This window comes from Pleurodeles waltl, chromosome 4_2 (assembly GCF_031143425.1).
Source record: "Pleurodeles waltl isolate 20211129_DDA chromosome 4_2, aPleWal1.hap1.20221129, whole genome shotgun sequence".
NCBI lineage: Eukaryota > Metazoa > Chordata > Amphibia > Caudata > Salamandridae > Pleurodeles > Pleurodeles waltl.
The window spans coordinates 38400205-38421875 of record NC_090443.1 but is presented as its reverse complement, the minus strand read 5'-3'; the positions used below and the strand labels follow the sequence as shown (position 1 = coordinate 38421875).

The following is a 21671-nucleotide window of genomic DNA, read 5'->3' as shown; positions in this document are numbered from 1 at the left end:
CACATCCTTTGGCTGCCAGTTTACGGTACCAATCTGTGACAGTAGTGTCTGTCACTAAAGCAAGATTAGTATAAGTGTCAATGGTTTAAACCTGTACATACGTTTCACTAAAATAACGCTTCTCCTACTACGAGCAGCACTGTATGGGAATGCAGCAAGCTCAGCATGCGTTACTGACTGTGGGCTCAGTACATAATCATGTACACATCTGCAGTATTTAGTAAAACGAGGCAACGTACAATGCTACAGAATTCTCCCTGATTATAAGACAAAACCTGAAAACAAACTGGTGATTTTTTTTCCTTCAAAATAAAACATACACATAAAAACTTAAACCTGAAAAAAAAAGGTTTTGCTACACCTTCTCTGATGCATGTTTTAGTAAATGTATTTGGAGCATGCCAATATTTATAAAGAAATTGAGGCAGAAGCAGGGTAAACCCATAATGGGCAAAATGAATACATCATGGGCCTAATTCTACAAAACAGGCAAAAAAGTGCTTATGTCATTGAATTGGTGCAGATTTAAGACTTTCAGAAATTCACAAAAGTTTACGGAAGTATGGCTGGAAACCATACTCCAAGCAAACTTTAGTGAAATCCACTTTTTGATGACAAAATAAACACAGTTACAGGTTTCCAGCCTGGAAGGCCCACTTAACTATCATCCTTCTAAGGTTGATAAAATGCACACAACTTAGTTGGGTAACAATAAGCATCTGCCTGAATGACCATAAAACCTATGATGAAGATGCACTTCACAAATACATTATATTATATTTTATACTTGCTCATGCTAAAACCTGCTGAGCTATCGCAAATTCACTTTTTAACACCATCTTTTTTCACCTACCCTAGAAAACATTCTACTCCTGCCTTTGTGAGACGTAAACTTCCAACCTTTTCTAGTGAGGGAAGAGACTGCAGATGAATTGGTCAATATCTTTCCACATGCAAATAAGCTGGTGTTCACAGAGTCACAGGGGCACCTCAACCTTGGAACTACTGCCTTTTCACCTACTTCAGCCCCTTTACATAGAACTACTGCATTTTCACCTACTTCAGTCCCTTTACATAGATTTGCAGAATATGTGATAATCAGAAACTTGTCCAACCATGACAGAATACTAGAGTGAGTGAGGGTTGTTTATAAAAAGGAAAGCCTTTTCCTCCCCTGTATTTCAAGCCACCCCACTACGTTAGTTACGCTCTGTGGGTTTACTTGGGCATGGGCAGAAGGGTAATTTGTTGTTTGGAAGTGAATCTGGGTCCACAAAAGAAGTTCTTACTCCAGATTTCCCTCCAGATCGAGGTCAAGATCCAAATCTCCTAGCCGCGCTCCCAAAAGCAGCAGACATTCCCCATCAGGTGAATAATCCTTGCCTCGGGGTAGGCAGAGTTACAGAGGTGCTTTACTGAAAGACATTCTTCTCTCACTGGATGGGGGGATGACTAGAAAGGCAAAGACCCTTCTTCACACTGTGTGTCCCAGGAAAGGGTACAAAAATCGTTGCAGCATGTCAGAGGTATTGTTGGATTACCCGTGAAAACGATGTCGATCCCTTTAATAAACAGAATGAACCCTCCACTTCATGGATGCCTCTCTGCCGTTCCTAGAAACTCGATTATAGCGGGAATGACTTGATCCAGAGACAGCCATTTCCTAAATGTAAGTCAAAAGTCTACCCAGTGTTGCATGATTGTTGAAGATTGGTAGATCCAATTCCAAAAGGTGCAATGCTCTGCAATCTTACAGGAGATTCGGTAGAAAACAGAGTCCTAGAGAGACAGTGGATCGTAACGTGGACTCTGCATTGAAGGTTTCTGTAGATTCTATGGTTTTTATGAGAGCTGACGCATATGAGGAGTATGAGGTCAAATCAGCGAGGCAAGATTTGTCTACATTACATAAGGTGATGCAGGAAGAAGCTCTCTGCTCCGAAGTCTTGTCAGCCATGGAAGAGGATGAATATTCAACGGATGTGGCCTTTGATCCAATCAGGACTACTGCATCCATAGTGTGTACCCTGAATATTGATACCAGAATATCAATGGGACACAAAATCGAGGACACAATGTTGAAAATAAAATGTCAACGTGTAAGTAAGCCTAGATTTTCTATTCGTAGCTCTGCATATATATATATATATATATATATATATATATATATATATATATATATATATATATATATATATATATATATATATATATACCTAAACAATATATATATATATTCAAGGTACATAACTGGGTAGTTACGAATAGTAAATGTATACTTTCCTATATACACTTGTCTTTCGATATTTTATCCCTCGATAGTCTGTCCTCGATATGAGAGTATCATGATAGTCTGGAGGTCGATATTCAGTAGTACAACCTGCATTCACTGATGGCACATCTAATAGTGCTAGACACAAGATGCATGTGTGATTGGAAAACAGGGGCTAAGGAGAAAATGTTGGTTCTCCATATGCTGTTTTGAGAACAAAAAGTTGTTTGGTCCCAAATTGGATGAAATTGCGAAAACAGCATTTGAAAAAAACCCTGCAAGCAAGCGTTCCCTTTCCATTCCCTGTCAGACAAGACTCAAAAGGCAAAGATCAGGAGGGAAAGTTTGGTTCATCTTCAGTTTCAGCGTTCAGGTCACCATGTTCATTCACACTACAACCAAACCACCCTATTGGGAAGGGCAAGTCTTGCTTTCACTCACTTGTCAGATGTAAACCTCCTTCTTCCTGACTGAAGGCCTCGACCCCTATTAGGGATTCCCTTGGGTAGATGTCCATCCTTTTTCTATTCCGCGCGGCAAGGAGCAGTAACTGATCGATGGGTAGGAAATAAATGTGGTAGTACACAGTCACTGTCTGGATTTCATTTTGCCTCCTCCAGATTTGGGGGTCCAAACCATATCTTTGCCAAAGGACCCTACAAGAACATGGAATGGACAGAGAGGATACAAAGATTGCTGTCCAAAAAATGATTATAATAGTTCCACATGTAGAGAAAGGCGATCAATTCTGCTCCACTGTATTCCTGGTTCCAAAGAACCGTGGGGTGGAGTGGATGAGAGATCACCATTAGTATCTATACTTCTTAAAGTTTCTTATTAAGGAATCCACCTCGGAAAGTGCTGAATCCTCCCTGGGATTGACCTCTGGTTCTGAGAGTTCTTCAAGAACTTCCAGTTTAACTTTTGTCTTCACTGCCCTCGGCTCTGCTGGTTTTCGAAAGTCTTTTTTTCTAGTGAGCTTTTTGGACTCGTTGGTCGTTTCTTCACCATATTTGACAATTTTCCCAGCTTAAATAATTTCAAAACCTGGTCCAACTTTTTTGATAAATATATTGTTACCTTTCCATCGGGATAAAGAAGTGACTGCTTTGGGAAATCCAGAGGCTGTGAAGTGTACTTGGCTACGAGGTTGGGCTGTACATGGTACAGCTTTGCTCTGTTTGGAATACACAACTACTACTAACAAATGTGATTCACTATATGCAACTTTTGGCGAGTGGGTAGGGACGAACAACTAATAGTGACTATTAGTAGATGGGTTTGTTCCTTTAGCGTGCCCCATCTTTATGTTTAGGGGAGTTCCACAACGATTTTAGATGTTTCTCATGCTTTGCTTTCAGGGGGTTGTCCCTCTATTGGATATGTGCAGAACAGCCACATCAGCCGCTCCTACAACTTTCCTGGTCCACTATCACATGATGATGTCTGATCCTGCGCCCACGGTGCTGGACCAGTCTGTACTTAATGTTGGTGAAAATTGTTGGTGTATCCTTTCTCACTTTCTAAGATTTAGTAAGACCACTTGGAAATTAAGATGATGTCTAGTATATGGTGTCTTCTTTTTTTCTGACTTCATCAACCACTGACTTGATTATACCATTGATAAGGAATGTGATGAGGAAGAGAGGGAGAGTAATCTCCATACCTTTTCTGTAGAGGAGAGAATCTCCATTATTCTTTCTCCATTGTACCTCATGACATTCCTTGCATTTCTACCCAACTGACTCTATTAAGGATGAAGAAGTTGGGTATGGCTGGGAGTTACAGGAAGGGTTTACACAAAGGATTACTTATAAACAGCCCCCCCCCCAGAAAGTGAGTAAACAAATGAAAACATGAAAAAATAGAAGGACTAAAAAAAGAAAAATCACTGTTAAGAAACTATGGGCCTCATTAAGTGGCTAATGGTCCAAGGACCACCAGCCTCGCGGTGGCGGTCGGACTGCCTCATTAAACCCTGGCGGGCGGACCTGGTTTTTGACAAGGGGAAGGCAGTCGGTGTTGTACTCAGCCAGAGCAGCACTAAACTCAGTGCTGCCTGGCTGATTACCACTCAGCTTTCCGCCAGCCTTTCCATGGCAGGGACCATGCCATGGAAAGGCTGGTGGAAAGCCAGTGCTGAGGGCCACGGGGGCCCTGCACTGCACATGCCAGGGCATGGGAAGTGCAGAGGTGCACCTGCCCAGCACCTTTGGAATGCACACTGTCTGCACTGCAGACAGTGCCATTCCTATGGTGCTGGTGTGCTGTGGTATTGGCCAATATTGTACCACTTTTCCCAACGAGTAATACAATGTTCCCGCCGGTCAGCCCAGTGGAAACATTGTAATATGCAACTCGCAATGGGGTCGCAAAGACCCACCACATTAATATTAATGAGGTGGATCGCAGTTTGCGACCCCATTGCGAGTATGGGCACTCACGGGGATGGTGGCCTGCTGGAGACAACAGACCACCATGTCCGTGACTGCTTTTTAAAGGAAAACGAGCTGCACTTGGAAAAAAATACCGAAACCTTTAGTTTCGGTTTTTTTCAGAGCAGGCAGTGGTCCATTGGACCACTGCCTGCTCTGAAAAAATATTTTGGTTTCCATTCACAAAGGGGAAGGGGTCCCATGGGGACCCCTTCCCGTTTGCGACTGGGTTACCATCCACTTCAAGTGGATGGTAACTGCGATTTCATTTGCGACCGCTTTCGCAGTCGCAAATGAAATTGCATAGCGTTGCGAGTCGCAAATAGGAAGGGAACACCCCTTCCTATTTGCGAGTCGGAAATGCATTTTGGGAGTCGGAATCGACTCGCAAAATGCATTTCTGCATCGCGGAGAGGCTTTTGTGCCTCGCAAACAGCGTTTTTCGCCATTTGCGAGGCGCAAATCCTTTCCTACATCTGGCCCCAAGTTCTTTTCTTTTAAGCCATGTAAAAGGTAGAATTTGGTTTTCGAATAATTTACAGTCTAAACAAAGTTATTTCTTGTGCTCCCGAACTGGTCAGTTATAGAAAATGTGTAAGTGAAAAAAGTGATCAGTCTGTACTCTCACAATTAGGTCAAAAGGAGAGGGGAGAATGCCAGTCCATATTTCTCACACAGTCAACAGTTCAGGCACTGAACATCTACTCTTCTCCGTTTGTACACAAATGGACAGTACTTTGTGCTTCGATTTCAAGACCTAAGTTGGGTTCAACAAAGCCGGCAATCCAAGTACATGTGCCAAGTGCAAAATCAGTCCAAGGCATTTATAAGAAATCTTTCTAGAAACAAGTTTGCAAACGTGCAAAGACTCAATTTTCAAACGGTTCAATGCTCCCAAAGAGAAAGTGCATTTTACCATATAAAGTAAACCAATAAACTACACGGGTCGACAACACATCTCTGCTTGTTTCCATGACACAACGTTAACTGTGTGGCAGGGCAGACTATTTATTACTTAACAAACTACTTCAAGAGAGCCCGGGAAACCAACGGAGACCATTCATGAAACCATCAAAACAGTGAGGTCGGAGAGGGCTTTATCTCAGAGTACAAGCTCTCAGAGTCTCATACTGTCAAGTAAGTACATGTTTTGCATTCACGCTGCACATATTTCTGACTCCAGGCATGCCCATTCCTAAAATACTTGGAGGAGGCGGCACTGCTTGGGATGCCAGACGAAGCGTTAAAGTCCTTTAGCATTCCCACAGCACCGGGGCCGTGCCAAAGCCAGACCGCTGACCTGAGCCAAACTTGAGACTACATTGAATCGCCGATCTAGGAGGTATTTCCAGTTGAGTCAATTTTAGTGATCAGTTTTTACACCATTACAATAAATGAAAAAATATCAACAATGAAGTAATCCAATATAGCACAGATTACAAGAGTTCCAACTAGAGCAGCCCTGAATAAAAAAAGAATAGTGTTGGGAAAGCGAATAGGTCTAGCCTTCACAAGCAGGTCATGGGCCCCATGGTCCTTTTTTTTTACTGATTTGCAAGCATATGGAATAAAAAATAAAAGTTTTAAAATTAAGAAAATTAAAAATGCCAGTGTTGAAAGGAGGCAGTTATACGTGCTTGCACAGAAAAATAGGTAAAAAGTGCAGCCGTGCACATGCGAGCAGGCAAAATGCCATCAATCTCTATGAAGAGAGGTAACGGCTGAAGAAGCCTATTGCCCTCTGGCTTATGCTGTGGTGGATGATAACAAAATGTGACTGGCCAATGGACGAATAGGGCTCACTGAAAGTCTCTCTATGAATGAGTATATGTATATCTTTTCGTTAGTTTTTTTGTTAAAAACGACCCTGGAGATACAACTAAAACTGTTTCTAGGCCAGACCTAAAAAGGAAAAATACAAGTACATCTTAGCTGCAAGCATGGCTTTATGTCCATTATCCAGATATCCCTGCCGAGACACAAAACACACATAAAACACAAATCAACATCAGTTCTTCACAGAACCAGAACATAAAAAAGATGCTGAATGTTGCAATGTCAGTTGCATGTCGGTTGTGTGTACTATATATGGCCCCAGGCCCAGCTCTCTCTCTCACTGTCGGCCCCCGATCAGCTATATTCTTTCCGTCCTTGTGTTTTTTTTTCATTCTTCTGGTTTTTGTATTTAGTGCCTTTGCCTTTTGTGCCTGCCTGTGCCTCTTTTCCTTTTCTCCCTCCTTTTTCTCCTGCTTGCGTTGCCGCTGCCTGTTTCTTGCCTCCTGCTACCCCCACCCACTGCCAATCTGCACTACTCCCATAACCTACTTACTGGAGGCCACAGCGCAACCCTATTGAGCAGGTTCCAGACCCAGCTCTCGCCCTTGCTGTCGGCCCCCAGTCACCCATATTCTTGACCCCTTGCACTTAGTTTTTTCCTTCTTCTGGCTTTTACCTTTTATTCCTTTTTTCCTTTGCCTTAGCGCCTTTGCCTTTTGTGCCTCACTGTGCCTCATATTCCCCTCCGTTTACTCCATCCTTTCTTTTTTTCTCCCTCCTTTTTCTCTCTCTTGTTTTGCCACTGTCCATTTCTTGCCTACTACTAACCCTGCCCAGCGTCACCCAGCCCACCTCCTTCCCCCAGTACCTACTTAATGGAGGCTACAGCACGGTCATGCTCACATGGACCAACCTCTAAATTGCACACTTGAGCATCTCCAGCCCTGCACCCCCCACCGTCGAGCCACCCAGCACCCCCCACCATAGCTGGAGCAAAGTATCAGAGAGCCAATGGGCTGATGCCCTCAACACATCATGCCCTAATATTGCATAAAACCAGACTGTCAAAAACTTCACCTCCTGGATCACCAACTGTGCCAAAATCATCACTCCATCAAGATTATCAGGCACAGGAGATCCACCAAGCAGGCAAAGAAGTACACCAAGGAACTGAGAACAGCAAAACACCACTGCAAACAACTGGAAAGAAGATTGTGGACAAGCAAGGACACCTCAGAGAGGATTACCTTCGAGACCTACCTCAACCTCCACCACCAGTTACTGTGAGAGACAAAGAGGAAATCCCTAACCAACTGCATCAAGTCCAGTTCCAACCACAGCAAACAGCTCTTCAACATTGTCAGGGAGCTTTCCAAACCCACAGCCGCAGAAAACAAAATCACCCCCTCCCAAGAACTATGTGACAGACTTGCCGACTTTTTCCATGACAATATCACCACCATCTATAAGAACTTTGAACCAAAGCCTTCAGAATTCCTTCACCTTCGTGTACTCAATGAAATCAACACAGACTACCAACTTACCTCATGGGGTCGGCTCACCCCTCACAACACTACCACTATCATGAACTCTGTTCACTCAGGAGCCCCCGCAGACCCCTGCCCACACCACATTTTCATCCTCCGAAGCTGCAAGAGAAGCCGCAAGCTCACAACTCTCTTCAACTCCTCGTTTGCTACAGCCACCTTTTCTGAAGACTGGAAACATGCAGAAGTCAAACCACTCCTCAAGAAGCCATCTGCCAACCCGAGAAAAACTCAAAAACTACTGCCCCATCTCCCTTCTCTCTTTCCCAGCCAAAGTCCTGGAAAAAGCCATCAACTGACAACTCACTAAATATCTGGAGCAGAACCTTTTCCTAGACACCTCCCAATCTGGATTCTGCGCCAGCCACAGCACTGAGACTGCCTTGATCTCAGCTACCAATGACATCAGAGCCCTCATCGACTGGGGAGAAACAGCGACCCTGATCCTCCTCAACCTCTCAGCAGCCTTTGACACTGTATCTCATCACACCTTGATCAGAAGACTGCATCACATTGGTATCCAAGGAAACAATCTCAAGTGGATTGCCTCCTTCCTCAACGGAAGAACGCAGAAAGTCTGCCTACCTCCATTCACCTCCGAACCCAAGGACATCATCTGCAGTGTCCCTCAAGGATCCTCCTTCGGCCTCACCCTCTTCAACACCTACATGATCCCCTTGGCCAACATGTTTAGATCCCACAAACTAAACATCAAATTCCACGCAGATGACCTCTAGCTCACTCTGAGAAGATCCCGCCAACACAAGAACCAACTTCTACAGGTGCATGACAAGCATCACCAAGTGGATGAAGGACAACTGCCTGAAGCTCAATAGACAAAAAAGTGCTGATTTTTGGCAAGTACACCACCCCTTGGAATGACTCCTATGGGCCCCTGGAACAATGACCATCACCCAAACCGACAGACAACTCCAGAAACCTCAGCATAATCCTGAACAGAAAACTGACCATGAAGTCCCAGATCAACGCAGTCGCCTCTGCCTGGTTTCATACACTTCACATTATGAAAGGTCTTCAAATGGCTCCCCCTGAACCCCAGACGTTCTGTCACTAAGGCCCTAATCACCAGCCGATTAGACTACAGCAACTCACTCTACACTAGGATCACCATACGCTTTCTATAGAGACTACAGACTGTAGAGAACTCCGCTGACAGACTCCTCGTCGACCTCCCCAGATGGACCCACACCACCCTCACCTCAGAAAACTCCACTGGCTCCCAATACGCAAGAAATCTAATTCCAGCTGATGAGCCACGCCTACAAAGCACTGCGGAAGCAAGGACCAGCCTATATCAACCGTCATCTGGCCTTGCACCACTCTACCTGACAACGCTCAGCTTCCCTCTCACTCACCCACACACCCTACATCCACCAAAGCAAAAGCAGAGGATGCGCCTTCTACCTTGCGGTGAAATCCTCCTAAGACTCCTATTGCAGCTACGGAACTCCACTTCACTACTCGGATTCAGGGGAGCACTCAAGACCTGGCTGTTTGACAGAGTCACCTGAACCATCATGACCCTCAAGCGCCTGGATACCCTCTTGGGTAATTATTTGAGCTGTATAAATCCACTTGATTGATTGAAACTTCAACAAGATAATCTTATTAAGCATCAGTATAAAAAAAACACACACCAGGGTGTGCCAAGCCCTCATATGAAATGTTGCAGTGGCAAACAAAGTACCAGCCCTATGAATGTAACAAAGGAAACATAAACCTGTGTTTACTCTCCTAATCTTGTATTTAAAGAAGATAGTCCTTTGCTGTTGATGTTGTCATCTTTTGTAAAATTTACATTTTACGTGAGGGGTCAATGGTGTCAGGTGTGGTAGTGTTAGGTGTATCTGTCTTTTAGTGGTTGGGGCCCATGGTACCACAGATGTTCTCTGTCACAGTGTAATCACCTTTCAAATGGAGGACAACTGGAACCATGTTTACCACTATTTGGTATTTTTAATTGTTATGAAATGTGACCGTGGCTACCAGGTGAGGCTGTGTTCAGATGTGGTACAATAGAAAGGGCTAATAATAGCACGACTTGGTTTATATGTACTTACCAGAAGCAAAGTGGGCCCATGGTACCAAGGGCAGGGTATATATCTGATGTGTAATTGGTCCTTGGTATCCAGAGTGGCTGTGTCACAGTGTCTTTAATTATTGTCCCATTGGCCTGTGGTGGAATAGCTGTCAGCGTGCATTTGTCTATCATGTAATAGGACTGTTGCGCCAGGCATGAATGTGTCAGGGAGGTATTAACATATTGTGGAACAGCACCATGCATCCAGGTGATGGGTTGTGGATGTGTGGCTCTGTTGGGGAGTGTCTTCTGTGTTGCAGAATGTGTGGGACCATAGTTTCAGGTATGGCTGTGCCTGATGTATTTACTGGCCCTGGAATGGACTGAAGATGTGGGGCTGTCTGGTGTATGCACCGGTCACTGAATGGGCCTGAGGCAGAGTGAACCTGTACAGAATATGCCTATCATAGTACCAGGCTTAACTGTGTCAGGGTATATTAACTGGTGTGGAATGAGCTAGTGACAGCGTAGCCCTGCCATTCTGTATTTAACTATCATGGAGTAAACCTATGGTGCCAAGCTTGGATGTCTGGTTGTATTTATCATGCTAAAATAGGCCAGTGGTATCAGGCGCGGCTGTGTTGCGCTATAGTAGTTTTTGTGGAATGGAACCGCAGCACCAGGTCTGGGTCTGTGTACGTATGTACCTGTTATGTCATAGGTGCATAGTCCCAGACATGTCTCTGACAGGTAAATGTACCCACCATTGAATATGACATATTTATCAAGTATGGCCCCATGTGTATTTAAATGCTGAGGATGAGCCAGTTTTGCCTGGCATGACTGTCATGCCTGGTACCACAGGAATGGGTCTGTAATGGAATCCGTCTCTGATACCAATCACAACTGTGTCAGGATATATGTACCTATATTTACCTATTCAGATGAGCCCATGTTAGCACATGTGGTTCTCTTTGCCACTGAATGAGCCTATGGTGGTATGGGTTTTACTGAGGGTGTATGTACCTGTCTGCAAAAGGCCTTTGCTACTGGGTGTGGTTGTGTCAGGATTTATTTATTTTTTGTAAAATGGGCCTGTAAAAAAGTGCCTCTTTTGAGATGTACTTGTGATGGAGCAGACCTATCGTTCCATGTGTAGCTTTGTTATTCCATATATTTACTAGGGGTGGGCAAAACTCACAGTTTCACTCCACGAAATTCCGCAGAGTTACATAAAACCTGCGCTGCAGAGTTCCACTAACAGACGGAAATTTGGTACATCACGCTGCCTGTTTTGATTTTTAGGGCCAGGAGCTTGTTGTGCACTGAGAAATCACCAGAGGGCGCTGCTGCTCGAGTTGGTTCTTCTGCCGCTCAAGTAGATTTTCTACTCGAACTGCAGCTTTTCCAACACAATGGACGCGACCACCGTTGTTAGGAACATATTGCTGGGTGCCCTCCTACCATCTGAAAATCGCTCTAGGGGGCGCCAATTCTCACTTGCGCATGCCAACTTACCGTTGGTGAGTGAGTCACATGCAAGAAAAAAACTCCACTATGTGGCGGAGTGTGGACTTTGGCTGGAACTCTGTGTTCGAGTAACCAAAACTTTGTGAACTCTGTCGGTGGAGTGGAATCTTTCACCCACTCCTAGTATTTACCTTTCTAGAATAGATCTCTAGTACCCCTTGTGGCTCTATTGCGTGTATATATCTTTTGTGATGCCAGGTGTGGCTTTGAGTGTATTTACTTAGTGTGGGATGGGACCATCTAACCAGGCATAGCCGCTATCAGGCTCTATCCTTGAGAGAACCAGGTGTGCCTCTGTCAGGTGTATTTAAATGTCATGGAGTGGGCACCTCTTAGCATGGCTCTGTTTTGGGTGCCCGGAATAAGCCCATGGTATTGGGCCTGACTGTGTTTCTATGAAGTGAAACGGACCTGTGATAAGGTGGTTCTTGTCAGGGAGTTTTTAACTGTTATGGGTGAGACCCAGGTGTCAGGTGTGGCTCTATGATTGTATTTAATTCTCAGGAACAGGCCTGTGGTATCAGGCGTGGATGTGTCAGAGTCTATTTAGTCTATTTACCTGTCGTGGGATTGGCCCGTGGTACCAGGCGTGGCTCTGCAGATCATCTGTGCTCAGTTTGAGCTCTTCCTCCAGCTCCTTCTTCAGGCTGTTTTTCTTAAAATCCATTTCTTACTGTAAAAAATATATGGTGTGTTAAATCTAAATAGACTCCAAGCACCTCTTTGCAGTCATTACTGCAAGGCACGTAATGCACGCATCAAGCCCTCCACAGCCACTTGCTATTGCAAACCTTTCACTGCACAACCAGTGCTCCTACAATCTCCCTAAAAGGCACCACCTCATCCAGACCTTTCAGAACAAAAAGAGAACTCCCGTACCACCACTCTTCACAGCCACCAGAATGTACAGACCTTCCACAGGATAATCAATGCTCCTGTAGTGCCTTCTACAGCCACCACCAGTTTCAGACCTTCCACTGCACAACTAACAATTCTGCATCAGCTTCCACACCAGCACTCACAGACCTTCTTCCACTGCACAACCACCACTCCTCCTCCTTCACTATCTGCAATCAACATCACCTACAAGACCTTCCATAGCAGAACCAGCACCGGCTGGATCACTGACAGAATATCGGAAACACAAATACTGTGTGGACAGAATATCGTGTCAAAAATATCGAAGACCAAAATACAGAGAGAGTACAAATATATAAGTATAGATTAACTGTTCTTAACTCCGCGTCTACTTACCTTGACGGTATTTATATCGTCAGGGTACATATATATGTGAGCTAATATATAGTAAAACGTTGCTTTAATTACAGAAACCACATTTTTTTTTGTCCTCGGTATTCTTGAGGCAATATTTTGTCCCACGATATTTTTGTTTCTGATATTCTGTGTACACACCGCACGTACAGACGGGACAAGCACTGAGTGGGACCGTGAAAGAAGAAGTCCCATCACTCCTGGGGATTTTGGTCGATAAAAGGAGACGTTTGAGGTCACCTTCGGGGCATGTAGCCCTATAGTCGCATCTTGCAGGTCAGCCTTGATAGAACGAAAATAAAAACACTCCACCGCGTCACTAACAGAGCTTCTGCACAACTACTCCGCCATGCATCATCACTTAAATAGGTGTGTAGCCCCCTCGCGCTCCCCCCCCCCCCCCCCCCCCCCAACATCCACGCCCTTCCACTACGCGATGAGTCCTGTTGCATCAGCCTTCACACCAACGCGCCGGTGCCACCTCCACAGCAGGTATACCTGCACCACCATCCACGGTCCTCTCCTTTGCCAACCCGCCCGGCCAGCGCCCCCCCCACAAAGAGCCCTCCCTGGGGGAGTCACATAAATTGAAGTATGAACACCGGACGGCCCCGCCCGGATATGTGCCGTTCTGCTTTACGCGGAGCGGCGAGGTGTCAGCCAGGACGGGGCGTGCGGGTGGAAGCAGGCGTTGCTTTCCTCCCTAAAGTACAAATGCGTCCTCCCTGCCTAACCCCATGTCCTACGCAGATCTCCCACCAATCCCTCTCTTCCTCTCTCCGACCTTACCTGCCCCGTCCTTCCCTGCCCTCGCCCACCTCCCTCGAGTCTCTCCCCTTCTACCTCCCTGCCCCCGTGCCTTCCTCCTTACCTCCGGTTTATCCATCCCTTCTTTAAGCTTACCTGCTTCCTTACCGCATTCTCGTCATCTCTTCCTCCCTCGAGTCCTTCCTTCGCCTCTTCCCTCGGTGCCCCGCCTCCTGCTCTCTTATCCTCGCACCTCCCTCCCGGTTTCCACTCCCTGAAGTGTTGAATTCCTGAGCTCTGCCTTCAAGGCACAGAGAAGGCGGGGAAGGTGTGTGCATTGCTCAGCGGTTTCCTGCAAGAGGGCACCTGGTCCTGGGGGTGAGTGAGCGCCTGGACCACTGGAGCCTGGGGTGGGCTCGGGGGCGTTGACCACTTGATTCGGGAGGCGAGAGCTGAAGCCTGACAGGACTGGGAGCTAAAAGCAGTCCTGGAATGTGTTATCATTCCTTTCATTTACGAAAAATCGCGGCGAGCTAGTTTTACATTCCGAAGAAAAGCTTTTAGCCCAAGAAGCTAGTTTATCAACACTACTGTGAATGCATCTCGACTAAAAAACTGGGTCTCGCGGGTAGTTCTGAAAAGAGGCTCCTAAAATCTTCCAATACTCCAGAGTCTGGCGCGGTATACACAGCGAAATTTGTCGTCAGCAACGAATCTTACATGTTTAACAAAAGCGTGAGGCCCCTCGCTGAGGGCGGGTTTCAGGGTTGATTGATACCCATTCTCTTTCATATGCACTGTGCGGTCTGCCCGCCTTTGTCGGTGGGCCGGAGTAGTGTGTATCACTGAGCTCTGGGCCAAGAAGGTGCCACATGACCCAAAGGGTGACGGAGGACTGCCGGAAAACGAGCCATGGGTTTGGGAGAAAATGGAGGAGGCTCCCTCCTCTGAGGGCATAGGCGCTGGAAGTAAGGGTTCAGGGGTGTTGCAGCACTCACAGAATTATCATGCTCAGGTTCAAAAGGTGAATGAGCAATACAGATGCGTGTTTACCTTGACTCATTTCCTCTGCGTTCACAGATCAAGGCCATATGTAAAGCTATGAGTTCTGTCAAATAGCTGCTTATTCCTTTACCAACGAGATTGATGAAAATTGCTGGGGTACATGCATTGTGAAAGGATGGGTTGTCAATTAAAAAAAAAAAAAAACATCTGTGAATGTACTGCACAAATATTTCAAAATATATTTGCAATTAGGAAAGCACAAATGAAGCACATTTGTGAAATTCTGAAGTGTGATGGAAAAAATATTTTAATAAAATCAAAATAAATCAAGACACTTCAGTAGGTGATGCGCAAATGATCAACATAGGCAAAAACCCAAATTCCACATATCAACCTTTGTGCGCTATATTGTTTTATCAGTACAACGACACAGCTGTGCATAATTAGTGGCCATTCCAAAAGAAAAGGCGGTGCCTGTAAAGGACAATGTGATATCATACCCTGCTTCAGTATTATATTTGAGGCAATTTGCTCCAAAATGCACCACTGTGTACATATTACACCATTAGCAGTCTCCTGATGAGTGAGCGTGACTCATTTGTTACTCCTATTCTTTGTGTGACGCTTGGACCTTCACAACCATTATGACCTCATAGATAACACTGAAGCTGGCACCCCACCTCTGAGAGTCGTTCAGCCACCACTGTCTGAGGGTGCAACGAGGTCCTACGAGCCTTGTGGCTAGAGTGGCGAGGGTCAACTGTGGGTCTTGTGTGAGGTAGTGTTTCAGTGGCTCGTAAAGGGGGTGGATTGATGGCCCCTGGGTCCACAATGTGTAAGTGAGGTGTTCAACTGAGTAGGGCTCAATGTGACAACAGAGGATTGTGAATATACTGCGTTCCCTGGAGCGCGGAGAGTGGTACAGCCCCTCTCGGCTCTGGGGGACAGGATTAGTTGTGTGCCACTGGGCACACCTGATCACCCTGTCCAACAATCATCCATGAGTGAGTGCACGACTACAAAAGGCTAACTGCACCCCAAATATCTCACCAGTTCGAATCTTCTTGATGCTCAATCTGAAGCCATTTGCTGCACTTTGGGAAACACCCTTAGATTTAAAAGTCCCTGCTCTTCCTGCAGGCATGTTTATAAAGACGACCTTTCTAAGGTTAGACAGTAATGCATATCATAAATATTTTTTATCAGCACCCGAAGCACACAACTTGGTGTAGACACCAAAAAAAGGAATCACAAAGTGTTTGTTATGGAATGCTGGCGGGTGGCAGCAGTGCTTAATTTGTAAATAAAGAGGTGCCGGTGCTGAAAGCCCTTCTCTTAAACACGCGGCTGCTGTAATTAAATCGGCAAGCACTGAATACTGAGGCAGCGTAATCCTGAAGCCATCTCGGGCCTCTGCAATCCATTTACGGCCACCCCTGCCCCTTCAGCTCATCCTGCAACTTTCTACTTTCACCCTACATGTCGCTTTTTAGTTTTGTCTTCTTCCGTCTTTCCCATATGTGTCTTTTGCTTGCAGTAAATGCTTGAGGCAGAAGAATAAGCACTGGCCCTCAAAAATATGTGCCGGTGCTCAGCACCGGAAACAACAAGCACAAATGAAGCACCGGGTGGCAGGAATGTGTGTAAAGGCTGTGATTTGAAAAGTCACGGCAACTGCAAAAAACATTTTTACAGTGCACATACGTAATTTTGTCACCCTTTCCAAATCTCAAATGATAGGGGGTGTGAAGGAGACACCCCCATACGATTTGTCAGTCAGTAAGGATCCTGGCAATGGTTTGTAACAACAATTGCGGTCATAAGCCACTGATGTGATACCCTCTTTCCAGAGCTGGGGTGTGTGTGTGTGTGGCTGGGGGGCGCGGGGGTTTAACCAGTGCTTAATTTGAGCCGGTGGTTGCCGATGGGGAGCAGCAGCACTTATATTGGGGGATCGGTACTTAAATTTTGCATCCGGCATTTACTGCGCGCAAAATACACATATGTGAAAGATGGAGGAAGAGAAAGACAGAAAAGCGCCACAAAGGGAGAAAGCTGAAAGAGTGAGCTGAATGGGCAGGGAGTGGCTGAAAATGGATTAAAGAGGCCCGAGATGACTTCAGGATTAGGCTGCCTCAGTATTCTGCGCTAGCACAGAGGAGAGCTTTGGGCACCAACATGTTTTTATTTACAAATTAAGCACTGGGGTAACTGATTCACAAATGGGAATCTTCCATTCTGAGAATCGAGACATTCGGAGTCAGGGAGGTGGTGTGACAAAATAGACAAATAGCCCCATGCATGCCCCCTTTAAGGGACACTGGTTGCTTTTATTAAAAATGTTTTCCTCCTAGGAATACAAATGCAGGATTGGGGTCTGCTATCCCACACCCTAAATCACAGTTTTTGGGGGTACGTGAGTAGTGGTTGTTTTCGGTGCAGGCAGGGAGCTGTGCACAACCAGCTTTGCAAGAGCCTAAATCCCCGGTGCCCATCTGGCCCACACAGAAAAGCATTTGTTTACTGGACAGTGAGCACTTTAGCTACCCTGACCCCGCCTCTTTCCAAAAAGTTGTAGCCTGAAACAAGCCTTTCCATTGACAGCTCCTGCTAGCTAGTTAAGGAAACCCTTGTGAACAACTTCACTGCACAAAAGTGGACAAGATCTGAATTACTTTCAGACCTATTACTGAAGCAGTGTAGAATCTGTGGAATCTCTCTACTTCAGAATATAGTACCCCCTTATGGTTTTGAAAAATGAAAAACTGTTCCTTTAGGATTTTAGTTTATCGCAAAGTCCATTACAATTTGTGATCTGTGTATCTTTCCACTGCACAGCTCCTCACACCAGTCTGGTGCTGAGGAGAGTCGTCCTCCTCCTCTACTCCCACTCCTCAAGCTAGCTATCCTGGTGTGGGTGTCTGAAGTGTATGTGAATGCACATAAACACTGCACCACGCTTACAGCACTGGGCAATGGACAGCAATTCAAAGACGGCGCTCTACTGAAAACAGCAATAAATGGCAGGGGAAATATGTGTGATGCAGTTTTTAGTTCTAGCTTAAAATGTCTACAGACCTATTGTGGACCATGCCAGTACTTACAGTGTGCTCTGAGCCAGCCCACTGCTTACCATTGCCTGACTTTCGTGTCAATTTCGTTTGCTACTTCTTATAAAATGGCTTTCCTTCCTCCGCTTGTGTTTGTTACTCCCTTTCAGCATGGCTTTTTAACCATCCTTTGGACTGGATGTCTTGTTGTAACCTTCCACTACTCACATTCAGAAAACTATTTTTTAATTCAACATTCAGCAACCTGTGAGAGTGCATGTGTTCTTACTCTCTGCCTTGCGTGCTTCAATAAACGTCTGTCCCTTGAGCTGAGTGTCGCACCGGCCTCCCTCCACCACCAGCTTGTCCATTGCTTCCTTCATCCAATCATCGCTTTAGTGTGGCTATTTTACTTTAATTTTTTCCACTACCTTTCCTGCCTCCGCTGCTCGCATGGCCACTGTGAGTTTCTCACCCCCACCTGCACTTCATTGTCACTTAAGTGCAACTTCATTGCTCCCAGCGCCCACGGTTACGGTCATTATTAAAAATACATATTTTTCATTTTTCTGAAGGGGGGGGGCACAGTTGCCATTAACTGCCAGGCTGCTCCTTTTTTCCAATGCACTTTTCCATGTTTAAATTATTTTTTTTCTATTTCCTGCTCCAACAGTGGCGTCGACCATCTTGGAATGGTAAATCCATCCACGTTATGCCATATTTGCACACATACGTGGTGACACATGCACATATGGATAATTATGCTGGGTCACAGTTGTGTCATGACACATGCAAGTGATCAAGCTGTTTTGCATTTTTCTTTTTGCTGATGCTGCACAGCATGTGCCAATAGAGTGGACAAAGACACTAGGTTGAAAAGCTGAGACCTTTTGGCTTTGTCAATTCTTGTTCGCTGCTTTGCACAGGACCGCTTTTCTGGAAACACCAGTGCAACACTTTGGAGCTCATTCCAACTGCCCCAGTTTAATGCTGCAGCATTGCTGCTTGAATGATTACCATTACCCCAGGGTTGCATTTTCCTGGTTGTGATTATCACTTCATCATGACTTCCGCCGCTATGAATTAGCGATGGCACATTAATACTGCTTGTTTTCCCCCATTTCGAGTTGCAAAGGGAAGAGTATTGCATTTTTTCTCCTCACAGCTTTCACTAGGTCTCCAGTGCAGTAATTCTGTACAAGTTGTAATCCCAATGCAGGTGCAACGTGGAGTTGTGTCCACAAACAAGATTACTAGAGCACTCAGAATGATGCTCTTTCCCTGAAGGGCAGGAACTTTGAGAAGAAATAATTGTATAAATAGTCCTATCAGGGTAATGGTAATACGATCTGGTTTTAATACAGTGACTCATCCTGTGCTTCTGCAATTTCTAAGCACTGTAAATAAAAGGTATTACTATTACTCAGTATAATGAAAATTGAATTCACTGACTCGTGACCAGCGGTTCACTGGGATGAAATAAATCCACCTAAGGTAATTCTTCACATAGTGGATCTAAATGGAGGCCATTTACAAAGTCAGTGGTTATCCTGAAAATCTGGCATGGGTCTGGGCTACCTCAGCCTACATTGGACAGAGCTGGACTGATAAGTCTGAACTTGAGAAAAATCACAGCTCCATAGCCTCTTACAGAGAGGCATGCTTGCTTCTCAGGCCTCTGTAAAATATGGAGACTGCAGTATCAAAATTCAAAAGCAAGAATAAAAAAAATACAATGGCAATAAATATTGTATTTTCGGTAACTTTCCTGATTAAAATAGGGATGCATACTTGGCTGTGCAGTTATGGTGCCTGCGCTGTCCCTTGGCTGACAGAAGACAAGTTCTTAGAGTGTGTGCTGTTTCGCCTACATCAAGATTGAGTTATGTCAGGAATCTCCAACCTTTTCTGTAATAAGAGTTACTCATATTCAATGAAAATCATCTGGAACTACTACAATTGTTAGTGTTGTAATAGTGACCACGTAAGATATGATCACAAAATTTATCACTTAAATCTCAGCTTTAAATGTATCTTGCATACCTCCAATGCATGCTTTTCAATTCTGGTATAGCTATATTAATTCAATCAGGCAAAAGCTTCTTAATTAGCAGGCTAGACTGCACACAGGCGAGCAACTTATACTTAGTTGGAGAGCTACCAGTAGCTCACAAGCTACTCGTTGGAGGAGTCTGTGTTTTGTGAATGGTGCTAATGCTGCTGGCATAGAAACTGTTTTGGCACATCTGCACTTCACAAGGTCTTTCGCTGATGAGGGCTTGCAGAACAGAACTGTGTATTTCCACATTGTATCTTTCCCCCAGTAACCGTGGCTGAGTGCCCATGTCTAAAATAGACAACGGTTTACTCTTCCTGCTAAGTAGAGGATCAGATGGGTGAATGTCTAAATCAGGTGTCTTTTTACCACCATTGTGAAAATAATGTGCTACGATGGTAATTTCCAAAGTTAATGTATTTTGGTTTCTAATGCAAAATAGCATTTTTGTTTCCATTAGCTCAGTGGTGACCTACAAAGAGAGATTCTAACGCTGGGAACAGTTGCGTTTTATCTTCATGCATAGCTGTCAACTGGCCACACGCCATCGGGGGTGACCTTTAGTCACTTATGTTTTTTTCTGACCAAAAGCACTAAATAGGCTGGGACTTGTAGTTTTATTTCGCCCACTAAAAGGGAGGGCCAAAATGTCCCAGCGTAGAAGGTGCAGTTGGCTGAAAAAACAAGAGTGGCTGATAGTCACCCTCATGACAGTGGCAAGATCCTGAAATGGGGTTGCTGGATGGCTAGGGCACCACCACACACGTTATTGGGTGGTTTAGAATGCTCCTCCTGCTTTCAGGGGTGCAAATAAACCTCTCAGTCATCTCAGTCACAAAGCTCACAAGGTTCTGAGGTCCAACTCATCCAGTTCAGTGGGTTTATTGCATACTGGGAATTGTAGTTCTTTTTTTCTTTTTTCCACATATTAAATCATGTGTATGTGCTCCAGTGTCAAAGAAAAAAAACTGGACTTGACACATTGTAGCCAACCATTCAGTTTGTCCCACTTTGGAGTTGTCTGACATGGTGTCTGCAATCAGTTGTTGCAGAATGCCAAATGTCCTACTTTTTGCCACTCACTGGACAAGCAAGAGAGGAGGACTGGAATTGGCAAGGGGGTCGCTAATTAGCCAGACAGAGCATCCAGTCCTCACACTTCCAGCCCTGTATGAGCAGCAAAAGCAGTGCCTGTCGTTTGTTGGGCAGGAGTGGCCCTGCACAAAGCAGCTTCAGGATCACGCTCAGTTATAGAGATAAAAACAAACTATGCCACACCTGCCATTATAAAGCCTTAAACACGCAAATGAAAACTATACTGGGGTCCTGTACTGGGAATATGCCTTTGGTGTTCTTTCTTCCATAAAGCCTGTTTCCAAGTGCTCCCGTATTGTCAGGTTAGTAGACAGATACAGGGAAAGTAAAATGTACCCAAGATCAAACAGTTTATTGAAAAAGGAGATGCATCTCTACAACCCTCCATCACTTGTTTGAAAGGCTTTGGGCCCTGTTCACAAGATGAATTCGATTGTAATCATAGTCAATAAGCACAATATCTGCTAGAGTTGTACAATGTAAGATGGCTTTATTTAGAGTGGTTGAAGTGGGTGGGATCCGAGGGGCATGGTGCCCATACTTTTATGACTTAAGAAACACTGTTTACCCAACTTTTTTGTAAAAATACAGCTGTCCTGCCTCAGCTGAAGTGTCATTTAGTGAATCTCAGGTGCGGCGAAACCGAAACCGGGCAGACTGCATACATGCCTGAAACAAATGCAAATGTGCGCTACAAGTTAGTCTGCAAATGTGAAGGATGCTTTCGATCTAGTACCTGCTTTATTTGACCTAATCACTCAAACCTTTGTGATGACAAATATGAATAGTTTTTGAATGGTTGTACAAGGAGTTAACAACTGGGCTGTGAAGTGTGTGCTTTTAAT

At 44.9% G+C, this 21671-nt stretch overlaps 1 protein-coding gene across 6 annotated transcripts in view; it reads right to left on the bottom strand.

The window, feature by feature from the left end:
* The window catches only part of LOC138292135 (breast cancer anti-estrogen resistance protein 3 homolog), a 191702-nt gene that overhangs the window by 69298 nt on the left and 100733 nt on the right, over window positions 1-21671 (bottom strand). For 4 of the 6 annotated variants that reach the window (XM_069230540.1, XM_069230537.1, XM_069230541.1 and 1 more), the window contains exon 2: window positions 12161-12274. In XM_069230540.1, the coding sequence (XP_069086641.1) occupies window positions 12161-12268 (108 nt within the window). In that variant the 5' untranslated portion in view covers window positions 12269-12274. Of the gene's footprint in view, window positions 1-12160; window positions 12275-13776; window positions 13971-21671 lie in introns of those variants that run through there. The other 2 variants (XM_069230538.1, XM_069230536.1) reach the window with 2 other exon arrangements.